The following is a 26302-nucleotide window of genomic DNA, read 5'->3' as shown; positions in this document are numbered from 1 at the left end:
AAACCTATTTTTGTGTTCATTGACAGGCTGGACTAATACATGTATTTGAATGAGGTATTTGTTATAGAAGCTGTGTGATAAATTTTGTTGGCACACACAAACACAGACACTTCTAAAATAATGAGCACATATTTGATCCCTATAGTTATTCCAGGATATTTCGGATGACAGCGGTTTACAATTTGATCCCCCTCTTCAAATATGTGACATATTTGTAGAAAATAAATAGCTGCACAAAAGGACATGTACTGATAGATACTGATAGTTGATGTGTAATGTTCTTGGTATAAGAAGTTAAGTGTTACACACAGGGATTCAAAGTAGCAAGCCAATGTAATGTGTTTTTGAAATTTATATTTATTGTTAATGCACTTTTCTAAATATATTGCAATACTAATTACAACACAGTAATGAAATATCATTATAAAAATGAAAAATTGTATGACACATGTATTTACTATTTCAGTATTTTTGATTTCATATATCTGTGTGTTATGCCTTTTCTTAATCTGTCTATAATTATTCATTGGAAATTGCCAATTAAATGATAATAAAAACCAGAATTGATACATGATATTTTTTGAGGGATATTTATTGAGGTCTTTTTTGTAATGTATGTATGTATGTATGTATGTATGTATGTATGTATGTATGTATGTATGTATGTATGTATGTATGTATGTATGTATGTATGTATGTATGTATGTATGTTTAATGTCACAGTAACATAAACATGGCAATAAAGTGCTAAGTAACTTTAGGCATATCAAATAAGACATGATTGTACATAATTTTCTCTAAATAGAACTAGAATCACCAAACTTTCATCCTTAATCTTTTTTTTATTGTATACAATGACAGTATATTAATGTTATCAATTTATTTATAATGTGTCTTCTAATTTTAGCATCAGTAATCTGAGTTCAGATTATGGGCTCATAGTTTAGTGTCTATGGGGCAAAATATATGCATGAGTGTAACCATGTCATTGATTTGACAGACACTCTTGGTTATGTATGTTGGTACTCTTTGCATGTAGCAGAGTAAATGAAGACACAATTCTTACACCAGCAAAGTTACTTTGATTATGCTCTAATTTTGTAAACTTTTTAATGAAATGTGATTTTTCTTTAAAAGCTCTAACCCATTTATAAAGTTTAGGTGAAGTTGTATAGAGTTGCTTTCCATTTTTTTGTTTAGATGAAGTGTACAAGAGTTGTTTACAAGAGTTGCTCTCCGTGATATTTAGATTAGGTTTACAAGAGTTGCTCTCCAATATTATATTTAGATTAAGTTTACAAGAGTTGCTCTCCATTATTATGTTTAAATTAGGTTTACAAGAGTTGCTCTCCATTGTTATGTTTAGATTAGGTTTACAGGAGTTGCTCTCCATTATTATGTTTAGATTAGGTTTACAAGAGTTGCTCTCCATTATTATGTTTAGGTTTACAAGAGTTGCTCTCCCTGAATCTTCTCTTAATAGTTGTTTTGATTTGTTTACAGTGGAGGAAGAAGACTGACTGTCATTGGTACAAATCTACATGGTGTTCAGCAACCCAAACTCTTTGCCTCTTATCAATCTCAGAATGGGCAAGTTTTTACAACTGAGGAGACAGTAAGTAAATTTTGTTTAATAGTACATTGTAGAGTTTAGGGACTTTTTGTAACCCTTCTGCCTCTATACAAGCAGTGATATTTGGTAATCCTTGTGACTGTCCATCCATCTTCTGAGTTTCCAGCCTTCTGTTGACAGTTGTTAGCACAACAAATCCTGCAGCTTTTTATGCATTGCAGTAAATTGGCATGTGGAAATGCACAGATCATCAAATCACTTAGTCCCCTAATGGTACAGTGGTGTATAACATTCATGTTACTAGACTGTCTCCTAGTTTTTGGTAAGTTACCATGAAGCATGGTAAATGTTATAATCATCATCCCAAGATGTGCCTATAAATTAATGAATTTGCTTCTGTTAGGGTTATATTTTTTTCTTGTAGGTAAATGCAGCTTGTATTATGATCTTGTAAATATAACTAGTCATGGAGTTTTGGGCTCACCTGGCCTTAAATGTGAACAAATGTATTGTATGGCCTTTCATATGTCTGACTGTCCAGCACAATTGGTATCAATTTCAACACAAATATACACAGCATCAAGGCCTAAAGTCCTTAAATTGTATACAAGATGTGCTGATCCACTAGCAAACATGGTGACCATAACCTAAAAATAGAAATACCTTCTTTACAAAAACTATTGAATAAAATTGACCCAAATTTAACAGAAGGTATCCTGGCATGAAGACATAATACTGGTCTGTTATTCAAATATGAACAATGTTATTAAAAATAGTATTAATAACTTTCTTCTAAAAACTCTGAAAAGAATTTGAAGACCTCTCACAACTGTATAAATAATTCAAATATCCCATCAGATATAGCTGCTGTTTGTAAAATACAAAAAACATTATGGTACATAAATATCAACTTTACAGATTTTTACCAAATTTGATAGAAAGTGTATTGCTTGAATTCCATTGAAATTTATGCAGAAGATCCCATTCAACCATCAAATATGGCTGCCATTACTAAAAGTAGTTGCACAACTTTATCCACAAAAATGCTGAACAGCAACTTGACCAATTAATATCCTGGACATGATGCTGAGGCACAATCAAATATGGTTGAAGAAAAAACTGTGGAGACCATGAAACATTTCTTTTCATCACATTTGGAATCAAAAGCAATAAGGAAATTAAAATAGAATTCATCTTATAGACCCAGATTTCTCATTCAGATAGGTTCCCTGACCACATTCATGTTAGGATATAACCATACTACCTGCCACATCCAGCCCTACTAAAGAGATGAAATATCATCTTTTCCATCTATTTCATATAGGCAAAAGTCAATAACTCTTGCCTATTGCCTCAACTTGCCACTGCCAGGTATCACTAGTTTTTAAGTGTTGCACATGCATGAAATTACCTCCCAAAACTTTCCAAGCCTATTTCTATGGAAATTATAAGCAGCCACTGCCTGATTTGGAGTTATTGTGTAGTTTAATAATTACTACATAGGTGGTATAGATTATTTTTTATTTTCTCCAGAATTTTTTATACATTTTGAAGTATTGACTAATGATCATGATTTATCCAGTATGGGAAATTACTAATGATCACAAATTATGCAGTATGAAAAAATTACTAATGATCATGAATTATTTAGTATGGGAAATTACTAATGATCATGAATTATCCAGTATGGGAAATTATTAATGATCATGAATTATCCAGTATGAAAAAAATACTCATGATCATGACTGATCTAGTATGGGAAATTACTAATCATGAATTATCCAGTATGAGAAATTACTAATGATCATGAATGATCCAGGATGAAAAAATTACTAATGATCATGAATTGTCCAGTATGGGAAATTACTAATGATCATGAATTATCCAGTATGGGAAATTACTAATGATCTTGAATTATCCAGTATGGGAAATTACTAATGATCTTGACTTATCTAGTATGGGTGATCATATTGTCATGGAGTTGGTCCTAAATGAAAAAAATGATCATTACATCAAATATGATTGCCATGATTGGCAAGTTGAACTCTTGCTATCAGAGATTATTTCAACACTGGGCAGTTAAAACAAAGAAAGGTTTTATCTTGGATTCCTGGAAATTCTTTTTGATTACTTGAGCATCATTCCTATCAGTGGACTCCTTTTAGCTCAACTGGCTCTGCAAGGCCATGTGAACTTACGGTATGGTCCTGCATCCCATTGTGCATCACATCACATGCATTGTTCTTCCATCAACAACCATTTTTAAATCAATCTTGGAATATTGTGTCATATTGTATATACAGTATCATGAACATATTTCTGACCCAATAATAATCACATGAATTTGGGCTCATTGAACTGACTGAGCTTATTATTTGTCTGGAGTCCCATACTGACTGAGCTTATTATTTATCTGGAGTCCCATACTGACTGAGCTTATTATTTGTCTGGAGTCCCATACTGACTGAGCTTAGTATTTGTCTGGAGTCCCATACTGACTGAGCTTATTATCTGTCTGGAGTCTCATACTGACTGAGCTTATTATCTGTCTGGAGTCCCATACTAACTGAGCTTATTATATGTCTGGAGTCCCATTTCTGATCCAGTTTGATCAAACTTTGAATATTTGCTAATGATAAGATTTTAGAAATGTTTAGTAATGAACAATATGTAGACATATCAAAGTGTTGGTCATACATCATAATTGGTAGAGCTTGTTTCCATTTTGAAAGACATATTTCTGATCAGATTTTGATTATGCTTGTCAAGATTGTTGATGAGTTTGACAATGAGAAAGAAGCAAGTATTTAATAAGGCAATCTTAATGTCTGATTTGCTGGGTTTATTACTACTCTGAAAGCCATAAGGCAGGGCATATTATGTTATGATATGAATTCCTCTATCTATTACCATCCTACATAATACATAATGACTTAGCTATCCTCCATCTACAATTTCCAATCTTTTTGGATGACTTACACTTGGGGTAAGGAAGAAATAAATCAATTTCATGGTCAGAGGTCAAAGGCAAATATCACTAATGAATGTGTAGGATGTTAATGAGATTGTATGATGTTAACCAGTCTCAACCAGTCTGTAGGATGTTAATGAGATTGTATGATGTTAACCAGTCTCAACCAGTCTGTAGGATGTTAATGAGTTTGTATGATGTTAATCAGTCTCAACCAGTCTGTAGGATGCTAATGAGTTTGTATGATGTTAACCAGTCTCAACCAGTCTGTAGGATGTTAATGAGTTTGTATGATGTTAACCAGTCTCAACCAGTCTGTAGGATGTTAATGAGTTTGTATGATGTTAACCAGTCTCAACCAGTCTGTAGGATGCTAATGAGTTTGTATGATGTTAACCAGTCTCAACCAGTCTGTAGGATGTTAATGAGTTTGTATGATGTTAATCAGTCTCAACCAGTCTGTAGGATGTTAATGAGTTTGTATGATGTTAATCAGTCTCAACCAGTCTGTAGGATGCTAATGAGTTTGTATGATGTTAATCAGTCTCAACCAGTCTGTAGGATGTTAATGAGTTTGTATGATGTTAATCAGTCTCAACCAGTCTGTAGGATGTTAATGAGTTTGTATGATGTTAATCAGTCTCAACCAGTCTGTAGGATGTTAATGAGTTTGTATGATGTTAACCAGTCTCAACCAGTCTGTAGGATGTTAATGAGTTTGTATGATGTTAATCAGTCTCAACCAGTCTGTAGGATGTTAATGAGTTTGTATGATGTTAATCAGTCTCAACCAGTCTGTAGGATGTTAATGAGTTTGTATGATGTTAATCAGTCTCAACCAGTCTGTAGGATGTTAATGAGTTTGTATGATGTTAATCAGTCTCAGCCAGTCTGTAGGATGTTAATGAGTTTGTATGATGTTAACCAGTCTCAACCAGTCTGTAGGATGTTAATGAGTTTGTATGATGTTAATCAGTCTCAGCCAGTCTGTAGGATGTTAATGAGTTTGTATGATGTTAACCAGTCTCAACCAGTCTGTAGGATGTTAATGAGTTTGTATGATGTTAATCAGTCTCAACCAGTCTGTAGGATGTTAATGAGTTTGTATGATGTTAATCAGTCTCAACCAGTCTGTAGGATGTTAATGAGTTTGTATGATGTTAATCAGTCTCAGCCAGTCTGTAGGATGTTAATGAGTTTGTATGATGTTAACCAGTCTCAACCAGTCTGTAGGATGTTAATGAGTTTGTATGATGTTAATCAGTCTCAACCAGTCTGTAGGATGTTAATGAGTTTGTATGATGTTAATCAGTCTCAACCAGTCTGTAGGATGTTAATGAGTTTGTATGATGTTAATCAGTCTCAACCAGTCTGTAGGATGTTAATGAGTTTGTATGATGTTAACCAGTCTCAACCAGTCTGTAGGATGTTAATGAGTTTGTATGATGTTAACCAGTCTCAACCAGTCTGTAGGATGTTAATGAGATTGTATGATGTTAACCAGTCTCAACCAGTCTGTAGGATGTTAATGAGATTGTATGATGTTAACCAGTCTCAACCAGTCTGTAGGATGTTAATGAGTTTGTATGATGTTAACCAGTCTCAACCAGTCTGTAGGATGTTAATGAGATTGTATGATGTTAACCAGTCTCAACCAGTCTGTAGGATGTTAATGAGATTGTATGATGTTAACCAGTCTCAACCAGTATGTAGGATGCTAATGAGATTGTATGATGTTAATCAGTCTCAACCAGTCTGTAGGATGCTAATGAGTTTGTATGATGTTAATCAGTCTCAACCAGTCTGTAGGATGTTAATGAGTTTGTATGATGTTAATCAGTCTCAACCAGTCTGTTGGATGTTAATGAGATTGTATGATGTTAATCAGTCTCAACCAGTCTGTAGGATGTTAATGAGTTTATATGAGGTTAATCAGTCTCAACCAGTCTGTAGGATGTTAATATGTTTGTATGATGTTAATCAGTCTGTTTGTTTGATGAAAATCAGTTATTGTTTTTTTAAATACCTTTTGTACCATCACTATAAAGACTAGGGAAGTAACTCATAATGTTGACTGTTTAATGAATCACAGTTTTTGGGTTATAAAGAGTTTTTACACTTGCCAGAAAATGTAATCAGATAAAAATATATAATGTTAGAATGCACACTGCATATACATGTAAAACCCACTATAACGCAATGCTCATGGTCCAAAGAATAACATCATGATATAAGCAGGATCGCATTAACAAATTTTTCAAAAAACTTCCCCATAGAAAATGTGCATTGAAATTTCAATCTTATTAGTTTTAACTAACCACTTTATCATATATTGTTTGTTTTGTTCACCGGGTTTCATCAGACATCAAATATATTTCAGTTTTGAAGTGTACACATGCCAGTATGGTGGAAATGGTGCCTGTGAAGTTAAAGCAGCATTAAACACAGTGCTGGGATTACAAATCTGCTAATGATATAAATAGTTGGCTTTTCCAAGAGCATGTATTTAGGATCTTAAAAAGAGAGGTCACCTTAAATTAAAAAATGGGAGCCATGTTGCCATTGCATTTTTAGCAGAGTCATAATATAACAAATCATGTTATTACAGGTTTTACCTGTATTACAATAGCACCATTTATTAAAATTATTGAAAAGTTACAATTTAGGGGTTAAAATGAATACCGGTAATCTATCTTTTACAAATGATGATATGATATAAAATAGAAAAACAACAAATAATATTGTACATAGATATAATACTGGGTATAAATTGAGTTTACAAAACCAATGAATCATGACAATTTTGCACACTATTAAAATGATGTGCTTTGAGTGGAAATTGGGAGTCGAGGCTTGTGGAATGTAATCCAGGGCTTGTAAAAAAATTAAAGTCACCAGCCCTGGGCCTGTGTCTAAAAGAATTTTCTTTGAGTACTCTACATCCATGTATCTTCTATATCAGTGGAAAGCTGTCAATATACTTACATCCATGTATACTATATATCAGTGGAAAGCTGTCAGTATACTTACATCCATGTATACTATATATCAGTGGAAAGCTATCAATATACTTACATCCATGTATACTATATATCAGTGGAAAGCTGTCAATATACTTACATCCATGTATACTATATATCAGTGGAAAGCTGTCAATATACTTACATCCATGTATACACTATATCAGTGAAAAGATGTCAATATACTTATATTCATGTATACTCTGTGTCAGTGAAAAGCTGTCAATACTTACATCCATGTATACTCTATATCAGTAGAAAGCTGTCAATATACTTACATCCATGTATCCTCTTTATCAGCTGTGCCAAGCTGTCAACAAATCAGCTATGGTTTGTGCATCGCCTGCATTATCTAAAGATCTCCTTCATGCCCATTGGGTTAATCATGCTGGTCATGTGGAGGTGGATGTGGGCTTCATAATGGATAATGTCAAGTCAGTACACAACATGTCAGGAAAGTTAGCAGGCAGGCTAGAATACTACCCAGACCCAGTGGTTTACAACTTCACAGAGCCACATGGAATAAAGAAATTCAAGGGGGAGGTATTGGTATTTGAAGTAAGTATACTTTTTATGAATTTAGTTCAAATTCTTCAGAAAATTAACTTTTTTTCATAGCTAATGTGAAGAATGTGTATTGTTGATACAGTGTTTCAGAAATTTATCCATTAATTTCAATTACATGGTGTGACATCACATAGGGTCAGATATCTGGTATCTTCAATGACATGCTTTGACATCACAGAGTATAATATCTAATATTTTAAAATATATACTGTGACATCACAGGGTACAATATCCATTTTCAATGATATGCTGTGATATCACAGGGTACAATATACATTTTCATTGATAGGCTGTGGCATCACAGGGTACAATATACATTTTCAGTGATAGGCTGTGGCATCACATAGGGTATAATATCCATTTTCAATGATATGCTGTGATGTCACATAGAGTATAATATCCATTTTCAATGATATACTGTGGCATTACATAGGGTATAATATCCATTTTCAGTGATATGCTGTGATGTCACATAGGGTATAATATCCATTTTCAATGATATATTGTGGCATCACATACTGTAAATTATACATGTTCAATGTTATACTGTGGCATCAAATAGGGTATAATAACCATTTTCATTGATACGCTGTGACACCACATAGGGTATAATATCGATTTTGAATGATATGCTGTGGCATCACATAGGGTATAATATCCATTTTCAGTGATATACTGTAGCATCACATAGGGTAAAATATCCATTTTCAGTGATATGCTGTGATGTCACATAGAGTATAATATCTATTTTCATTGATATACTGTGACATCACATTAGGTATAATACCCATTTTCAATGATATGCTGTGACATCACATTAGGTATAATATCCATTTTCAATGATATACTGTGACATCACATTAGGTATAATATCCATTTTCAATGACATACTGTGGCATCACATAGGGTATAATATCCATTTTCAGTGATATGATGTGATGTCACATAGGTATAATATCCATTTTCAATTATATACTGCAGCACCAAATAGGGTATAATATCCATTTTCAATGATATACTGTGACATCACATAGGGTATAATATCCATTTTCAGTGATATACTGTGGCATCACATAGGGTATAATATCCATTTTCAATGATATGCTGTGATGTCACATAGGGTATAATATTCATTTTCAATTATATACTGTGGCACCAAATAGGGTATAATATCCATTTTCAATGATATACTGTGGCATCACATAGGATATAATATCCATTTTCAGTGATATACTATGGCATCACATAGGGTATAATATCCATGTTCAATGATATACTGTGGCATCACATAGGGTATAATATCCATTTTCAGTGATATAATGTGGCATCACATAGGGTATAATATCCATTTTCAATGATATACTGTGACATCACATAGGGTATAATATCCATTTTCAATGATATGCTGTGGCATCACATAGGGTATAATATCCATTTTCAATGATATACTGTGGCATCATATAGGGTATAATATCCATGTTCAATGATATACTGTGACATCACATAGGGTATAATATCAATTTTCAATGATGTACTGTGACATCACATAGGGTATAATATCCATTTTCAGTGATATAATGTGGCATCACATAGGGTATAATATCCATTTTCAATGATATACTGTGACATCACATAGGGTATAATATCAATTTTCAATGATATACTGTGGCATCACATAGGGTATAATATCCATTTTCAGTGATATAATGTGGCATCACATAGGGTATAGTATCCATTTTCAATGATATACTGTGACATCACATAGGGTATAATATCCATTTTCATTGATATACTGTGGCATCACATAGGGTATAATATCCAATTTCATTGATATACTGTGGCATCACATAGGGTATAATATCCATTTTCAGTGATATACTGTGGCATCACATAGGGTATAATATCCAATTGCAGATCAACTTAAACCATTCAATATGCATCTCATGATTAAAGGAAAATTCCATTTATTACCAAGATGTGCTCAACATAGAAGTTATTCCACTCATTTAATTCACTCATAGCAGTTGTTCTACTAATTTAATACACTTCATTACAGTTATTCCACTAATTTAATACACTTCATAGTAGATTTACACCTTTACTACTAGGATAGAGCAAGTCAAACCCTCCCCTTGGTGAGGAGCTGCAGCTTTTCACATCCAAAAGAACAGAGTAAATCATGCACCCCCCCCCTGCACCACATGGGTGCCAGTCAGCAGTTACCATTTAACAGTCACTGTGTTCCAGGCACTAGTCACCAGGCACTGTGTAACGGGATTTTAGAACCCATATGGTACAGAGATAGCTATCTGGCCTAGTCCCCCTCTCTAGATTTTCAGCCCAAGAAAAACTGGGAAACAGCTTAGAGATGCCTCATTAGGGTGGGGTGGGGTGGGGGCTGGATCAGCATCCCCCTTCCTTATTGTACCTCTTAATCCCTATGTACTATGGGGGTCTTCCTCTGCGGGAAAGCAATTGCCCTTTTCCCTCCAAGCAGCAATGGATATCTGGACCTGGGCTGAATAGTAAATGAGTTCTTACCTGCATGCCAACTTTGTCTTATGAGGCTAAGTCTGAAAAGAGGGAGGTGGATGGACTTTCTTGAAAGTTCTCTAGGTGGGTTGAGAATTGCCCTAAACCACCAACAGAGACCACTGCTCTAGGAGTTTCCAGATCAAGTTTCTTCTCACACCAAGTCTCTTCCTAAGATACTGGGTCATATAGTCCTGCCTCCCAGGATTAACATGTTGTTGTTGTTGTTGTTCTAGGGTTTAACGCCATTTTCCAGCACAAGATATGCTATACATGGCGGCCAGTATAACTGGTAGAGGAAGAACCCTGGAAAACCCAGAGAAGAACCACCGACCCACGAGAAGCTACCGGCAGGCTTTCCCACATACCAACATTAGCCGAGCCTTGGACTCGAACCCACGCTGGATTAACATGTCTTTTCTTGACTCAGCAGGCCATTGTGGTACCCCCTTCTTTTGGGTCATCTACCCTTTCTTGATGTTCAGTTAAGAAGGCAGATGAAGAGGACTCCTGGTCATTTGATAATGCAGTAAGTGAGGTTTACAATCTCTGCCTAATGATCTGTGTTGCAAACCCTCATTATTTCTCTTTCTGTGTCAAACTCTTGACCAGATTTCTCACTTGTTCCTCACTCAGTTACAATCAAGGAACTTTCTCAAAGGTTTAGGTAACATTGTGAGTGTTATGTTGTTCCCAGTATGTTATGACTCTTGTTAGCTGCTTCTAGATAAAAGATTCATACTCCTTCCTGGCCCAATAAAATTTCTACTTTGGATGCTGAAGCAGCTCAAGTGAGCATTTATACAGGGACCTGGGCTCACATTCCAGTTAAAGCACTGGAAACCTAAGAACAAAAGGTAGGTCGTTAGTGACTCTAGACTTGGATGGTAATCTCTTTTCTGCCACCTAGTTCAGCCTGCTGAATTCAGTTGGAATCTGTGTCTATAATGGCTCTTCAGCATTTGTTGGAAGCAGTGGTATAATTTATAGGCATGCATTGTCCTTGTCCAGGGTCTTGTCAGCAAAGCTTCAACACCGTCACAGGGATATGACACTGGACTAGGTCTTGTTAGAGTACAGTAAGATCCTTGATGCTGACTCTCTTCAGAGGGCTCATCCCTCAGGATTTGAGAGACAATCAACACCAGTCTCTTGCATCCACTTCAGGCATTTTAAAACCAGCCAAGAAGAGGAATCATCCTGACAACTCTTGGGATATATTGTTTAAAGCCAAGCATATCCAGTCAAAGCAACAGTCCCATTTGAGAGCTTCTGATTAGGTAAACTCAAGAAGGGTGCACTGAAAGTGCCCAGGGAAGAAGTTCCCAGGGTCTTCACCCTTTTTGAAGGACAATAGTGGACAGCACAAGGGACTCACTCCCTTTCCAGCACACTATACCTCTTCCTTAGGTTCCTATTGTTGCCATACTAAAAATCTTTTCAGGCATAACAGAAGATGCATGGGTCCTTTCTATCATAAGAGAGGTTACCAGCTTAATTTCCAAGATCCTCCTCCTCTACTAAGGTCCCCATTTGCCTCTGCATGTTTAGTCTGACCCAGATAAAGGAAGTGGTCCATTCCCTTTTTTTTGAAGGGTGCCATATATAGGGTTTAAAAAGACAAATTTCCAGCATACTATTCCTGGATTTTCTTAAAAGGGGCAAGTCTCATCTGATTATTGCCCTTTCCTCCATAAACAAATTTCTGCTAGAGGAGCCATTCAAGATGGAGACCAAATCCTTAGTCAGGAAGACCATAAGACCTGTTGATTGGGTGCATACCTCACATCTGTATCTTTCCTCTACTCATGAAGTACCTCAGATATTGTTTGGATGGGTAAGTCTTTCAAATCCAGGTTCTGCCATTCAGTCTAGCCTCTGCACCCAGAGGTTTTACAAGGGTAATGGGAGCTCACTTAAGGTCATTTAGTATCACAATCCTGTCTCCATAGTGACCAGGCATGGTCTTTTACCAAACTTTATAGAGAAATCAGAACTAAATAAATCTGATGATTTTATCTATGTGGGGATGAATTGTCAAACAGATAGAGGATTAGCCTAGGCTCCTCTGAACAGAACAAGATCATATCCCTGTTGGAGTTGCTGAGAGCAAAGACCCAGTTGTTAGCTCATTCAATTTCTCTGCTGTGGACCTTTAATGCCACTGTAGATTTGCATGGTTCCTCTAGGCAGGATTCACTTGTGTCTACTCCAGTTTATACTTTTAGTGGCATGGAAACTGCACATGGATCCCTTGAATGCTCTGAATTCTCTGCGTTGGGACTTTAAACCAGTGTGCCAATTGGGACTGGCACATGGCTGGAATGCCCATGCACCCATCAACCCCCTCCTGAACCCAATTCTTAACAGTTTGCAAATGCATCAGGTACTGGGTAAGACAGTCATCTAGAGCTGGGGTGTCTGATTCTTCAGGGTTTAAAGTCTCAGGAAGAACCTGCCCTCCACATTAATAATGTGGTAATGAGAGCACTGTGCATGTAGTCCTTCAGCAATGCACTCAGCAAATAAGAGGTCACTGCATGATGGTCTCCTAGAAAAACTTGTTGGCATATGCATACCTCAGGAGACAAGGAGGCACACATGCACCTTCTCTCTGTCTGAAGGTTTACAACCTCCATTGCTGGACAGCTTCAGAAGGAATATTCCTTTGAGTATGCCAAATTCTCATCAGGAAGAACATTTTGGTGGACAATCTGTCAAGGAAAGGAAAGGTAATTGTTAGAGGAGGGTCTCCACCAATCCTAGTAGATTTTTTTGTCCCATCTATGGGAAACACCATCAGTCGACTTCTTTGATACAAAGCTGTACAATAAGCTCCGCTTTTGCTTCCCCAGTATCTGACCAGAGGACTTGGGCAGTGGGTGGCTTCAGATTAAAGTAGGATCATGGTGCTACATGGCTCAACTCATTTTGATTGCCACTATGTGGCCCCAACAATCACAGTTCAGTGATCTTGCTGACTAGCTGTTAGACTATCCCAGGACCTTATTTAAGAGGAAGGACCTTCAGTTGCAGCACAGGGACATTCTTCTACACAGGAGATCACAGATTCTCCACCTTCACACTTGGCTCATCTCAAAATGATCTCTCTACAAAGAAAATGGAATCTGTCTTGTGTCTCCATGAACTTTTAGTTGAAGCTCCTCTGAGTATCTTACCCTCAAGACAGTCTTCTTTCTTGCCATAGTGTCTGTGAGATAAGCAGTGAACTCCATGCATAGGGCTGTATCAGGCTCAGTCAGACTTACAGTCAATTTCTCTCCTTTGCCAACCAGTATTTTTAAGCAAACAAACTGGCTTCCTTTGGTTTCTCTACTTGATATTGAGATCCCCAGTCTCTGTTGTGTCTATGCTTGGGATGACCAAGACAAACTTTTATGTCTAGTTAGGATTCTCTGGGTTTACTTGGTAGCCTATAAAAGGAGAATGATGGGGAGGAAAAGACATTTCTACCCATGATAGGTTCAGCTAATATTTCAATTTCCACCATTTCTAGGTGGACTGCATTAACTGTCAAGAGAGCTCACCAATCTCTTACTAAATAAGGACCTGTCCATTATAAAAATTAAAGCCCATGAAGATTGTGCCATTGCTGCCTCATGGGCCTGTCAGACTCATCCGTCTTTGAAGGATATGACAAGAGCCACATGTTGGCACTCTCACACTACTTCCTTCCTCTCTTACCTTCACCTATCAACCCATCAAAGCAAAGGTGTTTTCTCACTGGGCCCAATTGTTATAGCTCTCACAGTAATCTCCTGCTGTCCTGTGAGTGTGAGTATTCCTTGTGTCTGTTTTTTTATTTGCCAGTTTTGAAATAATCAAACCTCCCACCAAGCTGACAAATTCAGTTATGCAGTAACAACAGTAAGACATTACTGACATTAAAATACAGGGCTTGGGAGGGGGTTGTGGGGATAAACTAATTTTATTGATGTAATACCTACTGCTATTGCTGGATTCCCTCCTCCTTCCTTGCACTGATGTCCCACTTTAGGCTGCTCCCTTAAATATATGAGGTTCTCTTGTGACTGCCTGAAATCTCATGCAGAGCTTATCAATGTTCTGGAAGATTCTGGTTCACCCTAATGGAGGATGAAACTTCCATCATTTGGTCAGGTATTTTAGTCCTAGAGAATTCTAGCTATGCAGGAGCAAAAGGTAAGTATTACATTATTAAAATTATTTTATGTCCCAATAAGGATTGTTGGTTTAATGTACAATAATTTAAATTACAGTGACATTTATATTTTCAAATATTTTCTGACTGAATTTCATCATGACCCATGGGTCACTCTGTATGTGTGTGTGTGTTGGAATATGCTATTAAAAAGCATTATGATTTGTGATGGTGGTTCTTTGCAGTGTCCCTTGTCTGTATTGTAATACTATTTTAGTGTAGAGGATTGAACCTGGCTGCATCAGAGGAGGATGTGGAAGTATTCATTGGTAGGAAGCTATGTAACATGACCAACTTGTCCAGTACACAGATTTTCTGCATGCCACCACCAGACCAGCCACATGGGTTGGATGAATACGGCACAGAAAAGAATGCATTATTTCCTCATGTCATTGTAAGTACGCTAAGATTCAGAATTCGATTTCATGTCAGAAATCACTATTTTGTAATGCTAATGCATATTGTATTGCAGTCAAATTTATCAGCTGGCCTTTAAGTCAATGTGGAGTACAAGTCAAACTTGCAAATTTTGTAAAATTTCTATCCTTTGTCCATATATAAGTTGATGAGGAGTATAACACGGGGCCAGATCAAAATCTTGACTTCATATTTCTTACTATGAACCTTGGGCTTCATGAATATTCATTGTGTCACTGTATGCTATTCCTGATTACTGGCAATTGCAAAATTGCATCACTGATGCTAACATCCTTTTTCTGGCAGATTTTTTTGGTGAGAATGGGACATAGGTGTTACATCACATTTATCTTGTTGTACCTTTTTCTCAAATAAAATATGTTTCCAATATGAAAGAAAGCTTCAACCCCTTTTTCATGCTATTTTGTACCTTACTGACCATTGTCATCTGAAACTTTTCTCAAAGAAAGAAAACTAATAAAATAGTATATGGAAAATATAAAAAATACATACCTTACACCTTCAGTTTCAAAGATATATAACATATTTAAATATTGACAATATTTATATTCACATTTTAAATGCCAAGAATGTCCATTTAGCATGATGTGCTGTTTTCCTTGCAAGTACAATGAACTCTTCATTCCCAGCAAACAAGATTACCCTTTATCAATTAGTTCATGTACACATGCCATAGTTTGACAGCATTTGATTTGATCTTTGCTCATGCTAGTTGTTATTTTGAATTGCTTTGATATTTATCTCAGTGAGAATAAAAGTCGTCACTGGTTGAGAAAGTTACATTAGTAAACCCAGGGCATTTCCTGTCAGTACATGATGCTGTATTCACAATACCCTACTCATAGCTTCATTGCCCTATTGATCTGGACTACCCAGTCTTACTTTCAAGCAGATGCTAGCTGGAATGACCTAACCAAAGCTCTTGTGTATTCATTTAGCATGTACATAGCACTGCAAAGGCATGTAGTTCTTGGGACAATGGGTATTGTAATTAAAACTAGAAGGAATTGTTTATTCAGAGTTATTAATTGAAGATGGCATATAGTTTTGCCATTGTACATGATTATGATCACAATTGTCAAGTAACTGAACAATACATATTACAATTGTCCTGAAACCTCTTTCTGTCTCCAATCGCCCACCCCTCTCTTTCTCTTATCACGTTACATTTTATTTTGATCGTGAGGTGCAAGAAGAAAAATGCAGTGGAATACATATTGTCATCATGGTTATATACTTTCTAACTTGTCTATTCTAATGCACATATATATGTTACCAAATTTAAATGACATATACTACAAGTGCATGTCATTTTACATCTGATGCATGTGAATTTGATACTGATGATCATGTAAATATTGTGATATCCTTCTCATTGTTGGGTCCTATATATTTTCTTATATGATTTCTTCCCCAGAGTTATTTATGTTGCATTTAAAATATTTAATTTTTACATATAAAAAAATTACATAACTTATGATGAAATTACTTATCCATGTATAAGTCAATTCAGAGTATACGACAAAGCCCAGACATCTTGGTCGTATTAACTTATAGGCCAGCAAATACGGTAACTATTTCTTCACGCTAACTGAAAAGAAAAGTACATAATACTGTAATATCAGGACTCATAATTTAAAGCAATGTACAATATTATATTCTGGTCAATCAATTAGTATTATGTTCAATTGCTAATACTTTTGTCACATGTTAAATATACAAAAATTACACATACAATTTTACTTTTTTCTGGGTTAAAATTTAGACATTTAAGTTTATCTTTTATTTTACATCTCATTTAAAGATAATCAGAATTTTCAAAATGCAAATTAAGCAGCTGAATTCCTTACTTCACCTATTTAACTCACCTAAAGTGTGAATTATTATTTGTCTTGATGTCAAATAGTATTGTAGAGAGTGAGTGACAAAATTACTTTTTTAGGACACATCTGTCTAAATACTGGTTCTCTCCTCAAAATTTCAAGAATCATTATGCATTGATTAATACATTAATAATTGTTTTGAGACATGTTTTTTTTGTAATACAGGTCAAAATAGGTAACTTAGAGTTCCATGTTGGGAGACTGGAATATGAAAGGATCGCCACATTACAATTCCCAGTAGAGTATATTGTGGGCATAGCAGCTGGAGGGGGTTTCATGCTGCTTGTGATACTGCTGATACTGGTTGTCTGCCGCCGCCAAAGTCACAAGGCTGAACGGAATTACCGCAAGATGCAACTCCTACTAGACAACCTGGAGAGCAATGTCAGGAATGAATGTAAACAAGGTGAAAAAGCAATAGCAAGTTTATCGGTTTGCAAAACATGCAGCTTTTTATTTCTGTGTTAATCAAGGTCAGTAGTTTTCCAGAGCATGTGGTTTCTATGATGTCAAGGTCTTTTAATTGCAAAGTTCTACCTTTACCATCAAGCTTACTGCACAATTTAAAAGTACTTGTTATGAAATCACTTATAAATGCCTAAATAATTGAATACTACTTTAATTTCACTAGAAAGCAAGGTGTCAAATAGAATGAGGCCTAATCAAGATGCATTCAATATTTCAGTGATCTTTTTGAATTTAAGTATTCTCTCTCTCTCAGTAGTATTTATTATACATATTTAAAATACCAATTTTAACTATGTGACATATGTCCATAAGGCAAGTGAGCTTATGGTGTTACCCTTTGAATTTCTCTGTTAGAGACCATACTGGAATGGAAAGCTTTCTGAATTTATGTGAATGATGCTGATTTGCCGTGAAATATTTGACCACCATTGATAAAAACAGAATTCTCAAAAACCCTTTGAACAGAACCTGATAAACTTAACAGAAAATAAACTTAACAGAAAGTATTCTAGTTTGTGCAAATGATGCTAAGCTGCCTTTAGGTATGGTTAATTTTACTAAACCTATAAAAACTTATCCATTGTCCATCAGCAATGAATATTTTCAACTTTTTCTTAAAACCCACTCTACCAATATCTACAAATCTTTGCACAGAGAATCCTGGCACTGAAGGCTTTTTGTTTTTTGTTGGTTTTAAGGGTACGTTTAACACATTTTATTGGCTATATCATGGGAATGAAAATTGGAGATAAATGCCTTTCTCATATACACATCAAGGCAACTGACCTTGACTGGCCTGGGAGATTTTTGAACCTTCAACCCTAGAATTTTGAGTCTTTTGTTCTAACAACTGAACTACTATGCATCCCCCCTTTAGGTTTGTACAAATTAAGCATCTGCCATCAGCTATAGCTTCCATTACTAAAGATAACTTTAAAAAATCATTAAATGACTTCTTCAAAACCACTGAATGGAATTTGACCATCTACAATGAAGAAGTTTCAAAAACGGTTCTGATTCACCATCCAATGTGGCTGCTATTACTAATAACAGAACAAACTTTAATCATCATCTCCACACAAAAAACAACTGAGCAGAAATGGACATATCTTGATATGATGGTATGAAAACCTTTCACAAATTAGCCATCATCAAAGACCACAGTCACTTAAAATAGAAAAACCTTGAATTGTTTCTTCTTGAAAACTCTTCAACACAGTTTGATCAGATTTGAAGAAAGCATCCTGACATAGTGAGCTTTCAAGGTTTTGCAATTGATATTCATCTGACAACAAATATAAAAGAATCTTTTAAATGACTTTTTAACAAGCTTGTGAAAACAATTTGATAATATTTACAGAAAGCATCCTGGCATGAAACATTTCAAATTTTTATAAAATGATGCCAATTCACTATAAAAAATATCTTCATTATTTAAAAATCTTCAAATGACAAAACCATTAAATAGAATTTGATTAAACTCAGTAAAATAACATACTGGCTTGAGGACATTTAAAAGCATGTACAAATAATACTGATCCTCCATCAAATAATCACAGTAGCTAAAAACTGGAAAACCTTTAAATGACTTACCAAAAACAATGTTGCAGTATGACCAATTTTGACAGAAATTATCTTACATAGAGGGCCTTCAAAGGGGTAAGTACTATAAGAACTATCAAGACCCAAAAATGTACACATTTTTAAAAAATATAGTTGATAATGGAATACAATGACAAAAAATTGATTCACATTTGCTATTAATTTAGCATTTGGTTTAAATTTTTGGTTTAAATAGTCTGAAAGGGAACGAATATTGGTGGAAAAAACAATTACAATGCATCTTTCACTTATCTTGATAATTTTAAATACCATTATTGTTTTAAATAATTTCAGAGACTATTTTATTCTCATATGAATTCATTATGAACTCTGTCAAACATGATCAGAATATTAAATAATAGCGTGAATTAAACATATACAAGTGATGAAAGTTCTGAAACCAGCATTGAATAAATTTAAAATGCAATGTGATTAGCATTATTATTCATTATTAGTATTATTATTCATTATTAGTATTATTATTCATTATTAGCATTATTATTCATTATTAGCATTATTATTCATTATTAGTATTATTATTCATTATTAGTATTATTATTCATTTGTTTCACATTTGATGAAATACTTCAGTACACAGCATGACATTATCCTCTGCAATGGAGAAAACTGAAGACAGCCTTCAACTTCAGCCTGGCTTATAAGATCATATGAGTTACGGTCATCCATAAATAGAAAACTGAAAAGTCCAAAGCACAGCAAAGAGAGATGTGGTTACATGTAATTTGTTTCAAACAAAAAGCTTGGATTGACATCTATGAAGCAGGAATAGGGTTGCTTTAATTTGTATGGATTCATGCACCAACAATTAGTCAGACACATCATCAGAAGGAGAGTCCAACTTATCTCTGTGATGGCTTCAGGCATTGTTTTGACAGCAACCATACATGATGAAACTGAACTTAAAGCTCCCTCACTTGTTATGTTGCAGCAGCAATCCAATACTGTGTTTCAGTAATTTGATAACTTCAGGAACTCCTGCCCTAACTGTAAGTTGTCTATTTTTAATTCTGGAGGCAGAATTGTGCCATATATACAATTATACCATCTTAATCCATCTAAGAGATAAGCCAGATCTAATTCTGGTGTTGTTGACAGTCATTGATTAAAGTCATGGGGATATGTGACTACAATTGTATGAAAAGACTAGATCGGCTCCGGACAGACTTTAATGTTGAGACATTGAATTTTTATGACTGGAAACACATTTTACAGCTTGTCAGTACACAAATATCAACATTCTCATTTTTTTATGGTACAGAGACAAATTCTACTGGTGTAACAGAATCTCTGGCCTTTAGTTGCAGTAAATAAATCCATGAAAAAAAGGAAACTTGCAAAGTTGGTTTAACCACATCTACATTGTGTTTCCTTTTAATTTCAGCCTTTGCAGAGTTGCAGACAGATATGACAGATTTCACAGGGGACTTGGAAGCAGGTGGTATACCATTCTGGGACTATAATACATACACATTTAAAGTCCTGTTTCCAGGGATATCTGACCATATCATACTACATCCACCAATGATGCAGGTACTGGCATTTGCCATACAAATAGTATACATTAAGATTTGTTGTAGTTTAGGTCTGAAACAGAGTTACCTGTGCTTAATGTGAAACATTTTAGTGATGAATTTAGAACTTCATTTTTTCCTATGTTACTCACAATCATCTTTATGTATTTCATGCTTGACCACTGCATATAATTATAACTAAAAATGTTGCCACTGTTGCGACTGTACAGATAAATGTATTAAATTTGCATCTGCCATGGTTGGATTTATGGTGTCGGGGTTTCTCCCATCTGTTTGTTTAGTGTGTTGATGCACAGAGACAATAAAATAGAATCAGCAAGGAGTGCCATCAAAGCCACTACAGCTGCAATAGAATCTATGATGGACTTCAGCTAGATTGAGTGATTTCACGAGTGGAAAATCCACTCAATCCACTACTCAAAGTGGGCACTTAATCCCCTGCCCCTTTGTCCATGTCCACCGGATTAAGTAGGCGATCTGTAAAACATGATATGTGTACTGTAGCATATATTGTCATGATGTTCATCCATCCATGATTTTATGGCAAAGAAGAATCCTATCAAAGGTCAAAGGTCAAGATCACTGTGACTGAAAGAAGAGAATATTTTGTCCTGGCTGAAAGTGTCAGAAATGATTATATGGAAAACCTGAGGCTGGGGGTAAGGGTGCCCGTTAAGGCCCTCTTGATGGCCCAGGATGAGTCAAGCCCATCAGAAACTCAAGGGTTTTAGCAATTTTAAACCTTCTTAACTTAGCTAATTTTGAATGGTATTCTTCTGTCACAACCTTTCTCCTTCATTTATTTTTCAACCCTTGTTTTGAAAGTTTTGAGTGACTTCTACTGATATAAAACAGCATGGCTACCAACCAGAAGTTATAGATTGCTTATGATAATTTAGTATTTATAATAACTACAAAACTGGTTATTAGTGTTGTGTGTATAAATAAAAATCTTGTTGTGCAGGCACTGTCACTATTCATTACTGTATTTAATGGTTATGGAAACAATCCTTGGTGGCAATGTGGCCAAATTTGAAAGATTTTAGTTAAATAAATGGTGATATGAACATGTTTATTTGGGATTATGGTAACATTTGATGAAGTAACTTTGAATATGTTGACTGTTGCATTAAAGGTTTTAGAACCTCTTTCCCTGAAAATTCTGTGGAGTTGCATGAATTGGGCAACTTCACCGATAATAAATTCCATCTCTTTGCAGAAAACTTTCACCTATGTTTGAACTTTCATCCTTGTTTTACACATGTTAATGTTAGTTCTAATTCACAGACTTGACTAAGCTTTGTTTGTTGCATTCACTTGGTATAAGGAAGAAGCATACTGATTTTTGTTTGCTTTGGTTTGTTGATTTATGGCACAGCAACACAAGTAGGTTATTTAGTGCAGAGACAGTTGGAGTAAAGTGCCATGCCCAAGGAGACACCATGGTAACCAACCCAGACTAGTTCAATGGTAGAATTCAAATTTGCACTCTTTTGGTCATGAGTCAGCCATGCTAACCACTGAGCCAGCACAGCTCCCTATTAATTTTGAGACCAAAGGTACAAAGTCACAGTTGTTGTGGATGAAAAGAATGTTTTCTGCACAAAGATCCAGTTCTCAACCAGGTACTTTCTTCAAAGTCTGTGGATGCCTTACATATGGGTAAAAAAAGGAATATTGATTTTGGAGTCAGAGGTTCAGTAGTCAAAACCACTGTTACAAAGAGAAGACCACTGCATGAAAATGTTTGTTCTAGACCACACACTTTGACCAAAGTTTATCTAGTGTTTGCTGATAAGGAAGAGGTCTATCCATTTGGGGGTCAAGGTCATATGAGTTTTGCATATTAACTTTTATCTAGGGTGAATTACTTGACTAACTTTGTTTATGGCTAGTACTTAGGGTCATAAAGAAATCAGTTGATTCAGAGGACTTTTGAACATGTGATTTACTTTTTATGGTACTCTTCTTCATGATTTGAATTACTTACATTGTCAGTATACTTTCAAACCATCAAGTCACATGCTTTTAAGACCACAAAGATAGAATCCTTGATCTGTATGAATGCCAACCATTCTGGATTTTATGGAATTAATGCAATTTTTTTAAAATGCTGCACTATGAATTATGTAGATCAAATTCCAGAAAATCAATGAATGCATTTTTATTAGGATATAGATGGATAGAAATGTATTTCAACTTCTTGACTTAGAATTTAGTTTCTTAATTAAACAAACCCAGAATGTATGTGACAAGAAGTCATTAAGTTAGACTGTAAATGGCAGCATGAAGATACAAGAAAAATGGAGATATAATTGTGAGGAAGACCAGTGTTTATGATTGCTATTATTGTCAAAAATGATCTGGAACTAAAGGAATGGTTTCTTGCTGTACCCTTATTTCTAACAGACTGTCTATTGTGTATGATTGCATGGGAAGATGCTTGTATCCATTCCAAATAGGCTGTTTAGATGCCTACAACTTTATGTTAGTATTATGGATAACCATGCTTGTATCCATTCCAAATAGGCTGTTTAGATGCCTACAACTTTATGTTAGTATTATGGATAACCATGCTTGTATCCATTCCAAATAGGCTGTTTAGATACCTACAACTTTATGTTAGTATTATGGATAACCATGCTTGTATCCATTCCAAATAGGCTGTTTAGATGCCTACAACTTTATGTTAGTATTATGGATAACCATGCTTGTATCCATTCCAAATAGGCTGTTTAGATACCTACATCTTTGCTAGTATTATGGATAACCATGCTTGTATCCATTCCAAATAGGCTGTTTAGATGCCTACAACTTTATGTTAGTATTATGGATAACCATGCTTGTATCCGTTCCAAATAGGCTGTTTAGATGCCTACAACTTTATGTTAGTATTATGGATAACCATGCTTGTATCCATTCCAAATAGGCTGTTTAGATGCCTACAACTTTATGTTAGTATTATGGATAACCATGCTTGTATCCATTCCAAATAGGCTGTTTAGATACCTACATCTTTGTTAGTATTATGGATAACCATGCTTGTATCCATTCCAAATAGGCTGTTTAGATACTTACAATATTATGTTAGTATTATGGATAACCATGCTTGTATCCATTCCAAATAGGCTGTTTAGATACCTACATCTTTGTTAGAATTATGGATAACCATGCTTGTATCCATTCCAAATAGGCTGTTTAGATGCCTACAACTTTATGTTAGTATTATGGATAACCATGCTTGTATCCATTCCAAATAGGCTGTTTAGATGCCTACAACTTTATGTTAGTATTATGGATAACCATGCTTGTATCCATTCCAAATAGGCTGTTTAGATGCCTACAACTTTATGTTAGTATTATGGATAACCATGCTTGTATCCATTCCAAATAGGCTGTTTAGATGCCTACAACTTTATGTTAGTATTATGGATAACCATGCTTGTATCCATTCCAAATAGGCTGTTTAGATGCCTACAACTTTATGCTAGTATTATGGATAACCATGCTTGTATCCATTCCAAATAGGCTGTTTAGATGCCTACAACTTTATGTTAGTATTATGGATAACCATGCTTGTATCCATTCCAAATAGGCTGTTTAGATACCTACAACTTTGTTAGTATTATGGATAACCATGCTTGTATCCATTCCAAATAGGTTGTTTAGATACCTACATCTTTGTTAGAATTATGGATAACCATGCTTGTATCCATTCCAAATAGGCTGTTTAGATACCTACATCTTTGTTAGAATTATGGATAACCATGCTTGTATCCATTCCAAATAGGCTGTTTAGATGCCTACAATTTTATGTTAGTATTATGGATAACCATGCTTGTATCCATTCCAAATAGGCTGTTTAGATACCTACATCTTTGTTAGTATTATGGATAACCATGCTTGTATCCATTCCAAATAGGCTGTTTAGATGCCTACAACTTTATGTTAGTATTATGGATAACCATGCTTGTATCCATTCCAAATAGGCTGTATAGATGCCTACAACTTTATGTTAGTATTATGGATAACCATGCTCATAGGATGGCATCTTAGATGAAAATTTGTCATCCAAAAAATTGCAGCACATTTTTGAAAGTTGGACATTTTATTCTTTGTAATGATAATCCGTGATACTGTGAAAAATCTGGTGCATGTGTTTTTTTTGTAACATTTATATGATTCTATTTACTAAAAATGCATTTCTTACATATGTAAAACACATACTTATATTGCAGTTTAAAAATGGCCAAGTGAGATTTAGTGAACATGGTTTACAGCATTTTTACCATCTGCTGAACACCAAATACTTTTTGTTGATGTTTATACGTACTCTAGAAGCCCAGAAGAACTTCAGTATTAAGGACAGGTAAGAACATACTTATGTTTATAACCTTCTTATGCACCATAGTAGCTTGAATTGTAAACATTTTTCTTCTTTTGAAAAAGCTTTTACAATTACAGTTGATGGTAAATAATCAAGTTCTGACATTTTTTAGTGATAATTATTAGGGGTGAAAGGATTCACTGACATATCAGTGGTCTTTTTGCAATGTGTATGATATGACATGTTGGATGAAATGATAAGCAGGTGGGTCTTCTTTTTGTAATGTGTGTAAAATTACATGTTGGATGAATTGATAAGCAAGTTGTCTCTTTTCAAAGTGTGTGATATGTCATGTTGGATGAATTGATAAGCAAGTGGTCTTCTTTTTGCATTGTGTTTGATATGACATGTTGGATGAAATGATAAGCAAGTGGGTCTTCTTTTTGTAATGTGTGTAAAATTACATGTTGGATGAATTGATAAGCAAGTTGTCTCTTTTCAAAGTGTGTGATATGACATGTTGGATGAATTGATAAGCAAGTGGTCTTCTTTTTGCATTGTGTGTGATATGTCATGTTGGATGAACTGATAAGCAAGTGATCTTCTTTTTGCAGTGTGTGTGTTATGACATGTTGGATCAGTTCATAAGCAAGTGGTCTTTTTTTGCAACGTGTGTGACATGACATGTTGGATGAATTCATTAGCAAGTGATCTTCTTTTTGCAATGTGTGTGATATCACATGTTTTATTAATTGATAAGCAAGTTGTCTTCTTTTTGCAATGTGTGTAAAATTACATGTTGGATGAATTGATAAGCAAGCAGTTTCTTTTTGCAATGTGTGTGATATCACATGTTTTATTAATTGATAAGCAAGTTGTCTTCTTTTTGCAATGTGTGTGATATGACATATTGAATGAATTGATGAGCAAGTGGGTGTGCTAGTTGCAATATTGTGATATGACATGTTGGATGAATTGATAAGCAAGTGGGTGTTCTAGTTGCAATGTGTGTGATATCACATGTTGGATGAACTGATAAGCAAGTGGGTGTTCTAGTTGCAGTGTGTGTGCTATGACATGTTGGATGAATTGATAAGCAAGTGGGTGTTCTAGTTGCAATGTGTGTGATATGACATGTTGGATGAATTGATAAGCAAGTGGGTGTTC

General features: G+C 35.1%; 1 protein-coding gene across 1 annotated transcript in view; it reads left to right on the top strand.

Moving 5' to 3' along the window:
- The window catches only part of LOC149774348 (plexin-B-like), a 253049-nt gene that overhangs the window by 164761 nt on the left and 61986 nt on the right, over positions 1–26302 (top strand). Inside the window, exons 18-23 of the mRNA XM_089945411.1 lie at positions 1504–1615; positions 7865–8122; positions 15082–15258; positions 17351–17591; positions 20658–20806; positions 25047–25177. Of these exons, the coding sequence (XP_089801537.1) occupies positions 1504–1615; positions 7865–8122; positions 15082–15258; positions 17351–17591; positions 20658–20806; positions 25047–25177 (1068 nt within the window). The remainder of the gene's footprint in view (positions 1–1503; positions 1616–7864; positions 8123–15081; positions 15259–17350; positions 17592–20657; positions 20807–25046; positions 25178–26302) is intronic.

The sequence above is a fragment of the Sinohyriopsis cumingii genome, unplaced genomic scaffold, assembly GCF_028554795.1.
Source record: "Sinohyriopsis cumingii isolate HCF-2022 unplaced genomic scaffold, ASM2855479v2 utg000349l, whole genome shotgun sequence".
Classification (NCBI taxonomy): Eukaryota; Metazoa; Mollusca; class Bivalvia; order Unionida; family Unionidae; genus Sinohyriopsis; species Sinohyriopsis cumingii.
The sequence above is the reverse complement of the archived record's forward strand: the minus strand, read 5'-3'. Positions and strand labels throughout refer to the sequence as shown.